Source organism: Pristiophorus japonicus, unplaced genomic scaffold (genome assembly GCF_044704955.1).
Source record: "Pristiophorus japonicus isolate sPriJap1 unplaced genomic scaffold, sPriJap1.hap1 HAP1_SCAFFOLD_2070, whole genome shotgun sequence".
Classification (NCBI taxonomy): Eukaryota; Metazoa; Chordata; class Chondrichthyes; family Pristiophoridae; genus Pristiophorus; species Pristiophorus japonicus.
Window position 1 is genome coordinate 22,935 of NW_027251768.1, and position 14,407 is coordinate 37,341.

The 14,407-nt window shown below is 46.7% G+C and overlaps 1 protein-coding gene and 1 pseudogene across 1 annotated transcript in view; both read right to left on the reverse strand.

Moving 5' to 3' along the window:
- The window catches only part of LOC139244968 (iron-responsive element-binding protein 2-like), a 29,908-nt gene extending 15,798 nt beyond the window's left edge, over positions 1-14,110 (reverse strand). The window contains exon 1 of the mRNA XM_070871070.1: positions 14,036-14,110. Coding sequence (XP_070727171.1) covers positions 14,036-14,081 — 46 coding nt within the window. The 5' untranslated portion in view covers positions 14,082-14,110. The remainder of the gene's footprint in view (positions 1-14,035) is intronic.
- LOC139244969 (U2 spliceosomal RNA) lies at positions 12,752-12,990 on the reverse strand (annotated as a pseudogene).
- Positions 14,111-14,407: the final 297 nt, after the last annotated feature.

Genomic DNA, 14,407 nt, shown 5'->3' on the forward strand with positions numbered 1-14,407 from the left:
GATAATCTTAATACTTCCATCATTGGCTTTGGGGGTTAGAGCAACTTCCAGACGATTGGGCTGTAAAGAATTGGCAAATGCCTACGTTTGGGCCAATACCATGCCTGAACCCTGTAAGTTAACAGGAGTGCGGGACAAATGAACTAGCTCAAGCCTCAGGAGCTGTAAAAGCACAAACTGTGATGGGTGAGTAAATTCACTGGTGGCCTACAGAGAAACAGCATGCCCCAATGAGTAATGTATCACACTGAAGGTTAACAGGAACACAGAAATATAACACAGGAAATGAGAACAGGCAGTCAGCTCCCCTGTACTTCATTCAAAAGCTGATCATTTTCCTACCACAGATCCATATCCTTCTCACCTTTGCTAAATGTAATCCAATTATTTTTAAGTACTTCAACGGAATTATTACTTATGCTAGTGATCAAAAAATGGTGTTCATCACACAGGCGTACAATTAATATTTTTGTCCTTTCTGTGCTGCATACAAGAACATAAGAAATAGGAGCAGGAGCAGGCCATTCGGCCCCTCGAGCCTGCTCCACCATTCAGTAAGATCCTGGCTATTCTTCTACCTCAACTCCACCTTTCTGCACTATCCCCATATCTCTTGATTCCCTTAGTATCCAAAAATGTATCGATCTGTCTTGAATATACTCAAAGACAGAGCATGCACAGCCCTCTGGGGTAGAGAATTCCAACGATTCACCACCCTCAGTGAAGAAATTTCTCCTCATCTCAGTCCTAAATGGCCGACCCCTTATTCTGAGACTGTGACCCCTTGTTCTAGACTCCTCAGCCAGAGGAAATATCCTCCCTGCATCTACCCTGTCAATCCCTTTAAGAATTTTATGTTTCAATTAGATTACCTATTTTTATTCTGTGTAATTCTATTAATAGCAAATGTGCAAACAATGCATGCTACCCAAAATACGCTCTGCAATTTAAAAAAAATTCTCTCAGGCAATCTTTGTTTCATTTTATATTTTTCCAATTTCCTTCTGCCTGATTTGAGTCTTTTCAAAACCATCCATAACTTCCCTGTTGAACCATTTATTTTCACTGTGATGTGAGAGGCCTATTTACCACTTTTTCCTTCAGATTTCTGCTCAACACAGAGTCAAACAGCTGCACAGTTACCCAGGGGCCAGCACTCAGCACCTCATCCACATCGGCATCCTGCACGTGTGTGACCCTAAACAGTCAGTGTCAGGAGCCTATTTGCTTGTGGGTTTGTTGGAGGGGTGGGGGGAACGACAGGAAAAAGAAGCACCTTGGAGTATGATCATGTCCCCACCCAACGCAAGCATCCCCACGAACGCAACCCGAAAAAAGGGGCTGATCAGATGGAATCTTCCCTCGCCACGTAGAACGAGGGGTCACAGTCTCAGGATACGGGGTAGGAAATTTAGGACCGAGATGAAGAGAAGTGTTTTCACTCAGAGGGTGGTGAACCTGTGGAATTCTCTACCACAGAAGACTGTGGAGGCCAAGTCATTGAATATATTTAAGAGGGAGATAGATAGATTTCTAGACACAAAAGTCATTGAGGGGTATGGGAAAAAAGCGGGAATATGGTGTTGAGATAGAGGATCAGCCATAATCATATTGAATGGCGGTGCAGGCTCGAAGGGCCGAATGGCCTATTATTGTTCCTATTTTATATGTTTCTATGCAAGTAGATGTATCCTTAGTTTGGATCCCACAGCCTGCAAAGTGCCTGATTCTTCAGTAGATCTTGCTCTATATCCACCTCATCATCTTCCTTCATTGCAGTGCCAGCTGTGGCTCAGTGGGCAGCACACTTGCCTCTGAGTCAGAAGATCATGGATTCAAGTCCCACTCCAGGAACTTGAGCACATGAATCTAGCAATGCAGTGCTGAGGGAGTGCTGCACTGTCGGAGGTGCCGTCTTTCGGATGAGACGTTAAACCGAGGCCTGGTCTGCTCTCAGGTGGACATAAAAGATCTGATGACACTATTTCGAGAAAGAGCAGGGGAGTTATCCCCGGTGTCCTGGCCAATATTTATCCCTAAATCCACATAACAAAAAAACAGATTATCTGGTCATTGGGACTGAAATTGATGGTTCTACCGCCGGCAAAACTCGGCAGTTTCTCCGTCTTTTCGGCGCTCTCCCCACTGTGGGAGATTGGTGAGGCTCTCGCGCCAGCGGTTTGGAAGGGCCGCTGGGAAGTGTGCGCGAGCGTGTAACACCGAAAAGTCCTCCCGCCCGAGATTCACCCAAGCAGTCCTCCGCTCCTACAGGAGAAAAGACCGGTGTGTGGAAGCAGGTCTTACCGGGACGGTTGGTTCGAAGACCTGGAAGAAAAGGCAAGTGAGATGTTTTTTCTTTACTTCTTTTGCAACTATTTTGTGTTAAAGGGTCCTCTGAAGGTTTTGTGATTTATTTGTTTTTTATTTTTTTGAGCATTGTTTTTTGTGCGTTCCCGCCCCTCCCTGGGCCAGACTCCAGCCTCGGCGTAACTTTCTCCAGGATTGCATTTACCGCCCAGAATCCACTCTCCTTTTTTGCTGCCGGGCACTTTTACCTCCTTTTTTGACCAAACTTCTGCCCAAAGTACCGTCAGGATCTTAGCGGTCTTTTCGACGGTAAATGCGTGGAACTTGCCTTTGATCAATTTCGACCCCATTATCACATTTCTATTTGTGGAAGTTTGCTGTGCGCAAATTGGCTGCCACGTTTCCCACATTACAACTGTGATTACACTCCAAAAGTACTTCATTGGCTTGGAGAAGTCCGGAGGTCATGAAAGGTGCCTATAAATCCAAGTCTTTCATTTTTCCTTTTAAAACCTTGAACCACAGTTCCCCTTTTACTAATGAGATTAAACCTAAAATCATTTTCATTTTCTTCTGAATCCTTTGTAGGGTGATGACACATTAACCGGACTCAGCGTGGGGGGCACAACAGACATGATTTCTGCAGCACGACAGTTGCAGGAAAATTGCAGGGAGCAACGCCAGCCCTTATACATGGCCTTCTTCGACCTTACAAAGGCCTTTGACACTGTCAACCGCGAGGGTCTATGGAGCATCCTCCTCAGTTTCGGATGCCTCCAAAAGATCGACACCATCCTCTGCCTTCTGCACGACGACATGCAACAGATCCATTACAGACCCAATCCATGTCCGGACTGGGGTCAAACAGGACTGCGTCATCGCCCCAACCCTCTTCTCAATCTTTCTCGCCGCCATGCTCCACCTCAGTCAACAAGCTCCCCGCTGGTGTGGAACTAAACTACAGAACCAGTGGGAGCCTGTTCAACCTGCGCCATCTCCAGGCCAGATCCAAGACCACCCCAATCTCTGTTGTTGAGCTACAGTACGCGGACAACGCCTGCGTCTGCGCACATAGAGGCTGCACTCCAGGATATAGTCGACGTATTTACTGAGGCATACGAAAGCATGGGCCTTACGCTAAACATCCGTAAGACAAAGGTCCTCCACCAGCCTGTCCTCATCACACAGCACTGCCCCCCAGTCATCAAGATCCACGGTGCAGCCCTGGACCACTTCCCATATCTCGGGAGCCTCCTATCAACAAGAGCAGGCATCAACGACGATACTTAACACTGCTGCCAGTGCAGCCTTCGGCCGCCTGAGGAAAAGTGTGTTTGAAGACCAGGTCCTCAAAACTGCCACCAAGCTCATGGTCTACAGGGCTATAGTAATACCTGCCCTCCTGTATGGCTCAGAGACATGGGACCATGTACAGTAGACACTTCAAGTTGCTGGAGAAATATCACCAACGATGTCTACGCAAGATCCTACAAATCCCCTGGGAGGGCAGGCTGACCAACATCAGCGTCCTCATTCAGGCTAACATCCCCAGCATTGAAGCACTGACCACACTCGATCAGCTCCGCTGGGCAGGTCACATAGTCCACATGCCAGACACGAGACTCCCAAACCAAGTGTTCTACTTGAAACTCCTTCACGGCAAACGAGCTAAAGGTGGGCAGTGGAAACGCTACAAGGGCACCCTCAAAGTCTCCCCGATAAAGTGCGACATCCCCATTGACACCTGGGAGTCCCTGGCTCAAGACCGCCCTAATTGGAGGAAGTGCATCCGGGAGGGCGCTGAACACCGAGTCTCACCACCGAGAGCATGCAGAAACCAAGCGCAGGCAGCGGAAAGAGCGTGCGGCAAACCAGTCTCACCCACCCCTTCCCTCAACGACTATCTGACCCACCTGTGACAGGGTCTGTGGCTCTTGTATTGGACTGTTCCGCCACCAAAGAACTCACTTCAGGAATGGAAGCAAGTCTTCCTCGATTCCGAGGGACGGCCTATGATGATGAGGAGTATGTGGAACATAGCTTAGAACTAGCCTTGTGCAGTCTAGTTCAATTCTGTTTGCCACACGTTGCAATACTTCAATGCTCACGTTGGTTTTGTCGACCTATTTAAGGATGACCTTTATTTTGCAGACATATTTTCGATTTTAATTTACAATTGTGCTACCCTGCATTTCTCAATATTAAACACCATTTACAATTCAACGGCCCACTTTCACAAAGTTCTCTGGGTAGTAAAATGTTATTTCTTTGCTCTGGGCCCCCTACTTCCTCCCACAATTGGACATTGTTCTTCATTTAACTGCTTCACGAAGCTCATTTATAAATATAAAAACAAGAGAGGTCCCAAGACTGAACTCTGGGGCACTCTGGCGCTCACAGACACAGCGATCCAATCAGAATGATCGGCGTGGGCCATTCCCTTTATTTTTTCCCCCCCCACTGAGGTATTTAACCAGGTTACTGAACTTGCGTCCTAATAATCCAAGGACTTTCACCTCAGCCAGAACGCCCTTGGAAGCCACTTCATCAAATGCCTTCTGAAAAGCAAGGTTAAAAAAAACTCAACGCTGCAAAAAAAAACTCCCAATAAATTTGCAACACCTTTCATAAGTCTGTCCTGGTTTGGAACCAATAGCAAAATACTGCAGATTCTGGAGACCAGAAATAAAAACAGAAAATGCTGGAAAGGCTCAGTGGGTCAGACAGCAACTGCAGAGAGACAAACGGAGTTAACTGCTTCTGAAACGTTAACGGTTTCTCCCGCCACAGATGCTGCCTGACCTGCCGCGTGTTTCCAGCATTTTCTGCTTTGGAGCGTTATAAAGAGTTTTTGCATGGAGTTCATATAGCTTGGAGTTACACACAGCTTTCCCCTTGACTATACATGTACTTCCAACACACCCAAGACGTTTTAGCTTTTTGCGAGGTAGATAATATGAAAATTTGATACGAACCCTATATTTAAATAGCTGCTTTTTTTTTAAAAGCAAACACTCATGTCCGACCACATAGTCCTTTCATCTTCTAAATATTAAAGCTCCATCTTGCTTCAGACTCTTCCCCATCCTGTGACATTCAAAGAGTGCCAGCAGCCTGACATCAGTTGGACAGATGGTGTTGCCAGGATCGTCATACATTAGGGCATGACATAACCAAACCCAATCCTATCCTCACACGCACATTTTATATTAAAATTAGGAACACAAACCCTGGCTGATTTCCTCCCTCCCTAACCAGACAAACAAGTCCAACTGCAGTGTTTCCTATCACTATTCCACCTGGGTATTCTGCGGCAAGTGTCTCATCTCCTGACTCCCCCAAAGCCTTGCCACCACCTACAAAGCACAAGTCAGAAGTGTGATGAAATACTCTGCAATTACCTGGATGAGTGCAGCTCAAGCAATACTCAAGAAGTTCGACACCATCCAGGACAAAGCAGTCCACTTGATTGGCACCCTATCCACCACCTTAAACATTCACTCCCTCCATCACTGATGTACCGTGGCTGTGCATCATCTACAAAATCCACTGCAGCAACTCGCTAAGGCTTCTTCGACAGCACCTCCACCATCTAGAAGGACAAGGGCAGCAGGCGCATGGGAACACCACCACCTGCAAGTCACACACCATCCTGACTTGGAAATATACCGTCGTTCCTTCATCGTCGCTGGGTCAAAATCCCTCCCTAACAGCACTGTGGGAGTACCTTCACCACACGGACTGCAGCGGTTCAAGAAGGTGGCTCACCACCACCTTCTCACGGGCAATTAGGGATGGGCAATACATGCTGGGTTTGCCAGCGACGTTCCTATCTCGAAAATGAATTTTTAAAAAGTAGATGCTCTTCATTCACAAGCCTAGACACTAAATCCAGTTAGCCTGGAGAGGAAAGTTGTTCACCCTATGTCCACTTAAATGGACCAGGCCAACATCCCCACACTTGATCAGCTCCGCTGGGCAGGCCACATTGTTCGCATGCCAGACACGAGACTCTACTCGGAATTCCTTCAAGGCAAACGAGCCAAAGATGGGCAGAAAAAACGTTACCAGGACACCCTCAAAAGTGCCTGATAAAGTGCAACATCCCCACCAACACCTGGGAGTCCCTGGCCAAAGACCGCCCTAAGTGGAGGACACTGAGCACCACGAGTCTCACCACAGAGAGCATGCAGAAACCAAGCGCAGGCAGCGGAAAGAGCGTGCGGCAAATCTGTCCCACCCACCTTTCCCTCAACCACTGTCTGTCCCACCTGTAACAGGGACTGTGGCTCTTGTATTGGACTGTTCAGCCACCTAAGGACTCAGTTTTAGAGTGAAAGCAAGTCTTGCTTCTGAGGGACTGCCTATGATGATGACTTAAATGTATTTTTCAGCAGCACTGTCTGGAAGCGATCAGGAGTGGGAATCCTGGCTTAGGCCCAGGACCATGGAAGCAAACTGCAGCTCCCAGCTACTCCCAACAGCTGAATCAGGGATTGAACATGAAGCTTCTAGATTTGATTAAACTGCCATTATAGTTCCTCTCCTGCTATCTCATCTCGATGGTCTCTTGTTGATATTTCTATTGAAATATTGGGCCGAATGACTTGTTTCTATGCTGTATATTCTGGCTGACCTCCCACATTCTACCCTATGTAAGCTAGAGGTGATCCAAAACTCGGCTGCCTGTGTCCTAACTCGCACCCATTACCTCTGTGCTCGCTGACCTACATTGACATCCAGTTAAGCAATGCCTCGATTTCAAAATTCTCATCCTTATCAAATCCCTCCATGGCCTCACCCCTCCCTAATTCTGTAATCTCCTCCATACCCCGTCCTCCCCACCCGAGATATCAGCGCTCCTCTAATTCTGCCCTCTTGAGCATCCTTGATTATAATTACTCAACCATTGGTGTCCATGCCTTCTGTTGCCGAGGCCCCAAGCTCTGGAACTCCCTGTCTAAACCTCTACGCCTCTCTTTCCTCCTTCAAGACGCTCCTTAAAACCTACCTCTTTGACCAAGCTTTTAGTGACCTGCGCTAATTTCTACTTATGCGGCCCGGTGTCAAATTATTATAATACTGCTGTGAAGCGCCTTGGGTCATTTCACTACGTTACAGGCACTATATAAATGCAAGTTGTTGTTGTAATTCTATAGGCAAAGGAATAGAAAAATATGCTTAAGGACTGAGATGAGGTAGATAAAATGGGAGGAGACGCGAGTGGAGTATAAACTGCCTGCACAGACTAGTTTGGCTGGATGGCCTATTTCTGTGCTGTATATTCTAGGTAATTCTAATAGCAAATATGCAAAAACCTGCTTGCTACCTAAACTCTCTCTGCAATGGTTTTAAATTCTCTACAAGCTACTTTTATGTTGTATTTTATATTTTTCCAATTTCCTCCTTCTTGGTTTGAGTCGATTAAAAACGATTTGTTTTGCTTTACACCATTCTTAACTTCCCAATTGAACCATTTATTCCACTGTGACGTGGAAAGCCTTTAATGTGTACGGTCTCCAATCGATTCTTAAAGTATTATATTCTTGCTGGAGGCTTTTCCCTCTGGAATACACTCAATCATCCCCAGTTCAATTCTCAGCAACTTCTTACCCAGCTGTTCCTGAAGTCCAGTGCATTCATCTCCTGCTTCTATTGTTCCACGTTACTAAATGTAAACACTACAGCTAGTGCTCAATTGTTCCTCTACATTAATCAGAGGAAGTCATGATCAAACTGTACAGTGCTCTGACTTTGTGAACCGTTTCATTTTCTGAAGCGCGAGATACGAGATAGAAGTTTAAGGTTTGGAGCAGTGCGCAGAGCCACAAGACTGATCCAGGAATGTCTGTGTTGAGGAACAAAAGAACAACTTGCATGTATATAGCACCTTTCACAACCACCGGACATCTCGAAGTGCTTTACAGCTAAATTAAGTAATTTTGGAGTGTAGTCGCTGTTGTCATGTGGGAAACACAGCAACCAATTTGCGCACGGCAAGCTCCCACAAACAGCGATGTGATAATGACCAGATCATCTTGTTTTAGTGATGTTGCTTGAAGGATAAATATTGGCCAGAACACCGGGGATAACTCCCCTGCTTTTCTTCAAAGTAGTGTCATGGGAGGTTTTATGTCTGCTTGTGATAGCAGATGGGATCTCGGTTTAACGTCTCATCCGAAAGTCTGCACCTCCGACAGTGTAGCACTCCCTCAGCACTGCATTGGAGAGTGTCAGCCTAGATTTTTGTGCTCAAGTCACTGGAGTAGGAAGTGAATCCACAGCCTTCGGACTCAAAGGTGAGGGTGCTGCCCACTGAGCCACGGCTGACACTGTAGGCTCGAGAAACTGAAGCTTTTTAGCATCTAAGGTGACATTATAGAGATGTAAAAGATACTGGAGTAGAAGAGGTAAATCCAGTCAATTAAAACCACAGGAGTAGAATCAATGCCCCGTCTAAATTATTGTGTGTGCACGGACCCTTTAAACTTTCTGCACGGCTATGCATGCTCGGTAACTCTTCCAGCGGAAGCAGCTGGCGAGCAGCCTGCGTGGCACTTCCCGATCGATGCACACCCGCACACCTTAGGGAGAACATCGAATCAAGAGGTCACAAGTTCAGACTAGTAAAAGGCAAATTGAGGACTGGTATCAGCAAGTTCTTCCTTCATAGGTTTATCCTATATGCCACGCGATTAGCCCGACACTGAAGCAGAGTGCCAGGCTGAGCAATTTTGGCCAGGACCCCGCGAAGAAACCAGATCAGCAGCGGGAAAACAATGCCTCGGGATCTACATTGGAGTATTGCATTCAAGGTGCGGCGGGAGATCACGGCGGAGGTGCGGCAAATGAGGATACGGGGCCCAGGAGCAGCACGGAACAGCCCGCACTACGATATGTGTGCGCACTAGGTCCATGCAGCAGAGCAGGTCTCCAGTCGTCCTGGTTAACCCTTGCCACTGGATAAAGACCTAGCTCTGTCAAGCCCATGTGGTGGCTGGTGTGCAACGGTCACCACACGTTTAAAAAAAAAAAATCCACATACAGGCATCTTCCACCCCCTTGGAGTTCAGGACTGGAACATCGGGTCCTTCATTGAAACATCTGTGAACTCTTGTGGAAGCAAGTCATCCTCGTTCGAGGGACCGCCTATGATGATGACCCTATATAAGTGGAGAACTCAGCATTGACATGACGTGCTATATATACTGCCCAAAAATGTGTCTTAGTGGGAATGATAACAGTGGAGGGATTTTCCTTTCATGTGCCTCAGATTCAGAAAGATCAGTGTGTCCGAGGACAAGGTGTTCGGAGGTGGAATGAGGCTGGGAGAAGATTTGGGAATCTCAGGGAATGAGAAGAGGAAACCGCTGCAGGGAATCTCTGCAAGTGCCTAATAACACATTCAGAAAGGTGCTGAGATAAAACAGGTGTCCCTGAGTGTCAGCATTCTGACCGGTCGGTTTCTTCAGGCAGATTAGAAATAGACATTCATTGCATCAAAGATATGGAGATTGGACGGGAAAGTGGAGTTGAGGTCGAAGATCAGCCATGATCTTATTGAATGGTGGAGGAGGCTCGAGGGGCCGTATAGTCTAGTCCTCCTAATTCTTATGTTTTTATGTTACTTAGAGCCACAGACCATTTGATGGGACAGTGCGGAGGGAGATTTACTCTTTATCGAACGCATGCTTCCTCTATCTCGTTTTTTTCTCTTATCTGGCCATTATCATATTGCTGTTTGTCTCTCTCTCCCTTTCTGCCTCACTCTCATCTCTCTGCCTCTTTTTTCTCTCGAATTGGCTCTATGTCTCCCCACGTTGTTTTCTCCCTCTCTCATTCACTTTTGCTCTCTCTCTCTCGTCCCTCTCTGCCTCGCTGTCTCACACCGTTTCTGCCTTTATCTTCTCTGCTCCTTGGTCCCTCTTTCTGCCTCACTCAGTCTTCATCGCTCCACCAGTATCGCCCCTCTCTCTTCTGTCTGCCACATTCTCTTTCTCCCACTCCTTTATTGTTTTTTTAGTCTCTCTATTTTGCCATCTCTATTTCCTCTCAAGTCCCACTCCAGGAACTTGAGCACATAAATCTAGGCTTACACTCCAGTGCAGTGATGAGGGAGAGCTGCACTGTCGGGGGTGCCGTCTTTCGGATGAGACGTTAAACCGAGGCCACGTTTGTCCTCTCAGGTGGACGTAAAAGATCCCATGGCACTATTGTGAAGAAGAGCAGGGGAGTTATCCCGGGTGTCCTGGCCAATATTTCTCCTTCGATCAACATAACAAAAACAGATTATCTGATCATTATCATATTGCTGTTTGTGGGAGCTTGCTGTGCGCAAATTGTCTGCCACGTTTCCTACATTACAACAGTGACTACACTCCATTGTACTCCATTGGCTGTAAAGCTCTTTGAGACGTCCAGTGGGCGTGAAAGGCGCTATATAAATGCAAGTCTTCCTTTCTTTCTCTCACTTCTTCGCATAGATGTCTTAACATCTTGAAAATCCACGTGAAGTTAACTACTCCAGATACAGTTTTACATCAATAGTTCTGCAATTTACATCATTCATCGATGAATATGTTTTGATGTGCAGTTGAATTTGTACGATTATGACTATTAGGTTTTGCCATTACACGTTCACAGTTTAGTAAAGGCCACTATTCTTTTCAGAAAACAGTAGCTGCTGATGTCTGGGCCAACAGCAATGAGCATTGGCAATAAAGAAGGTTACACAAGTTTTAATTTTACATTACAATAGTGACTACACTGGCTGCAAGCACTTTGAGACGTCCAGTAGTTGCAAAAGGTGCTATATAAATGCAAGTCTTCATTTTACATTGAATAATTGCAGATGGATTTGCCAAGAGTAAACCACAAAGATAAGGATTTAAAGAACCAGTTTGAATACATTCTTGCAAAAATTGAGTGCAATTTCTCAGGCACCTGTTAACAGGATTGGGTAATAACCTCACATTGGTCCCTCGTTTCTTGTAAGAACATAAGAAATAGGAGCAGGAGTCGGCCATTTGGCCCCTCGAGCCTGCTCCGCCATTCAATGAGATCATGGCTGATCTGATCTTGGCCTCAACTCCACTTCCCTGCCCACTCCTCATAACCCTTTACTCCCTTATTGTTCAAAAATCTGTCTATCATCTTAAATATATTCAATGACCCAGCCTCCACAGCTCGCTGGGGTAGAGAATTCCTGATTTACGACCGAGAGAAGAAATTCCTCCTCATCTCCGTTTTGGGCGACCCTTCTACACACTGGAAGGTATTCCAGTAATTTGACATCAAGTCACAAGGTATAAAGTAATTCCAGCTCAAGGTCCAGGCATCTGAAAGGGCAACATACCTCAAGTACATTCAACTGAACAATAGAATTACCCCCTCCCAGTGTTTTAACTCTTCGACTAATGTTATTAACTTGTTCAGTCAAATAATTCACATATAATCACTTACAACACTGCTGTTCAAATTAACATAGTTTGAGCTATGTTGTCCTTTCTGATGCCTGATCCTTGAGCTGGGATTATTTTATTCCCTGTGACTTGATGTCAAAATGCTGGTAAACCCGGGAGTGACAGCAATATTACTGCAGCAGCAATAACAGCTCCTTGCTTTAGAATCAGGAAACCAAGAGACAATAGCCATTTCTAAAAACATTTTCAGATCAGCACAAGACAGAAATTAGGTATGAAAGCTGTGAATAAATGAGAACAGACTAGACTGGTGGTGTAGTATACCAAATATACACAAACTACAATAACTTGTTTGCAATAGCATACAAATTGCTTTATAAATTTACAGTTCATATCATCTTACAGCAGAAGGGTGGAACATAGTGTCAGTTCTTTGGCAAGATCTAACCACTTAAGACACACTCCCCTGCTCTTTCCACAAGCCCTTTTAAATATTAAACCACTTTCCTTTTAAAAGCTTTGATGGATTCTGCTTTCAACACAGACACTGCACATCCACAACCCCAGTCTCGGCACTGACTAGTTCTCCCCCGATTCAGTTAAGGGGAATTCAATTATCAGCAGCTCACTGGGTTATTACCCTTTGCACCGACAGTCAGCCTCAGCACACTGTGAGGAGTCAAGATTTTTTTTTCGAAAGTGGATGTTTAACTTTAAAAAAAATAAGAGCCTCGAATTAGGATAGATTTATTTAAAGAACCGGCTACAGCCTGTTCAACCAGGGGAGGACACACACACACACACACACACACACACACACACGTGGGTTCAAGTCCCATTCTTGAGCACAAAAAACTGAGGGAGCGCTGCACTGTCGGAGGCGTCGTCTTTTGAATGAGATGTTTTTTTTTTGAAATTCGTAGCCAATCGTTCCAATTCTTTGTCAAATCACAAACGCCAGAGGTCACCTTGGGCCCATTCAAGGATCACTCTGCGCCAATGCTCTTAGCCAAAAGGCCTAGAGCCACTGCACCGTTCCTGGAAGTACTGCAATACCAGGTTCGTGCCATGGAGGTGGATGGGTCAGGTCACCCACACACCTCCGTGGAGGTGGATGGGTCAAGCCACCCCACCCACCTCCTATTTCCAAAAAAGCAAGCATATACCTTCCTGATCCAGGGAGAACCACCTTGGGGTTATGGTGGTTACTCCCCTGTCAGGTCAGTTACGCATGATCTTAGCCAAAAGGCCGAGAAGCGATAACCGAGGCCCCATCTGCTGAACGTAAAAGATCCCATGGCACTTTATCGACAAGGACTTGGATTTATATAGTGCCTTTCACGACCACCTGACGTCTCAAAGCACTTTACAGCCAATGAAGTACTTTTGGAGCATCGGCATTATTGTAATGTGGGAAATGCGGCAGATAATTTGCACACAAGCAAGGTCTCACAAACAGCAATGTGATAATGACCAGATAATCTGTTTTTTTGTGATGTTGATTGAGGGATAAATATTGGCCCAGGACACCGAGGATAACTCCCCTCCTCTTCTTTGAAAAAGTGCCATGGGAGCTTTTACATCCACTTGAGAGCAGACCAGGACACGATTTAACATCTCATCCAAAAGATCACAACAAAAACAGATTATCTGGGTATTATCACATTGTTATTTGTGGGAGCTTGCTGTGTGCAAATTGGCTGCCGCATTTCCTGCAATACAACAGTGACTACACTTCTAAAGTATTTAATTGGCTTTGGGACGTCTTGAGGCGATAAAAGAAGCAAGTCTTTCTTTCATTTGACAGGCAGAATGACCAGTGTGTGAAGTGAGGCGTGTCCATCTAGGGTTGCCAATTCTCCAGGATTGCCCTGGAGTCTCCAGGAATTGACGGCTAATCTCCTGGCCACTGCTGCTTCGCAACCCAGGAGAAAAATTGAGACATTTTTTTTTTAAAAAGTCTGTCTTTTTCTCATTTTCTTTGAGCACCTTTTGTTTAGTAGTTATAGAACTGGGGGGGGGGGGGGGGGTTGATTATATAAGGATGTGGGAGGTCTTGCGATGAAACCTCCAGGAACACATCCAACCAAAGTTGGCAACCTTCTGTCCCTGAGGACAGAGGGTCCATCTGCTGCCTTTGGTACAGCCAGGCCCGGCCCGGCATCACTGCTGCATTTAAACCCGCGCCAGGCCTCGCCTCAGGCGGTGAGAGAGATTGGGGGGAAACTAAAAGGATTTGCCCCGAGTTTCGGCCCGCCTCAGCGCCCCCACCACCTCGCAGAGCTGCTATCTCTCCCGGCTCCTACCTGCCAAGCGCGCCGCCATCGCTCCATCCGAGCAAAGCACGGACATTCCCCGCGCACCCCGCAGCAAGCGCACTCCGCATTGGCCGGCGCGCGGAGGACCAATCAAGTCTCTCCTTCCTCTCTCCCTCCCCCCCCGCCCCCTTAGCAACCGGCCGCTGCGGGCCCGCGCGCCCCCACACACGCTGAGGATGAAAAGGCCGGTTGTCATCGAGTGGAGCAGTCGCTTGCGAGAGTCTGAGCGTTGTGGCCCGGGTGAGGAGATGTGGCGCGGCTGGAAGGCGCCATCTCGGGGGGAGGTTGATGAACCAGGCCCAGGGTGCTGGGCGGTGGGAACCTCTCTCCTACACACACACACACACTCCCCCCCCCCCC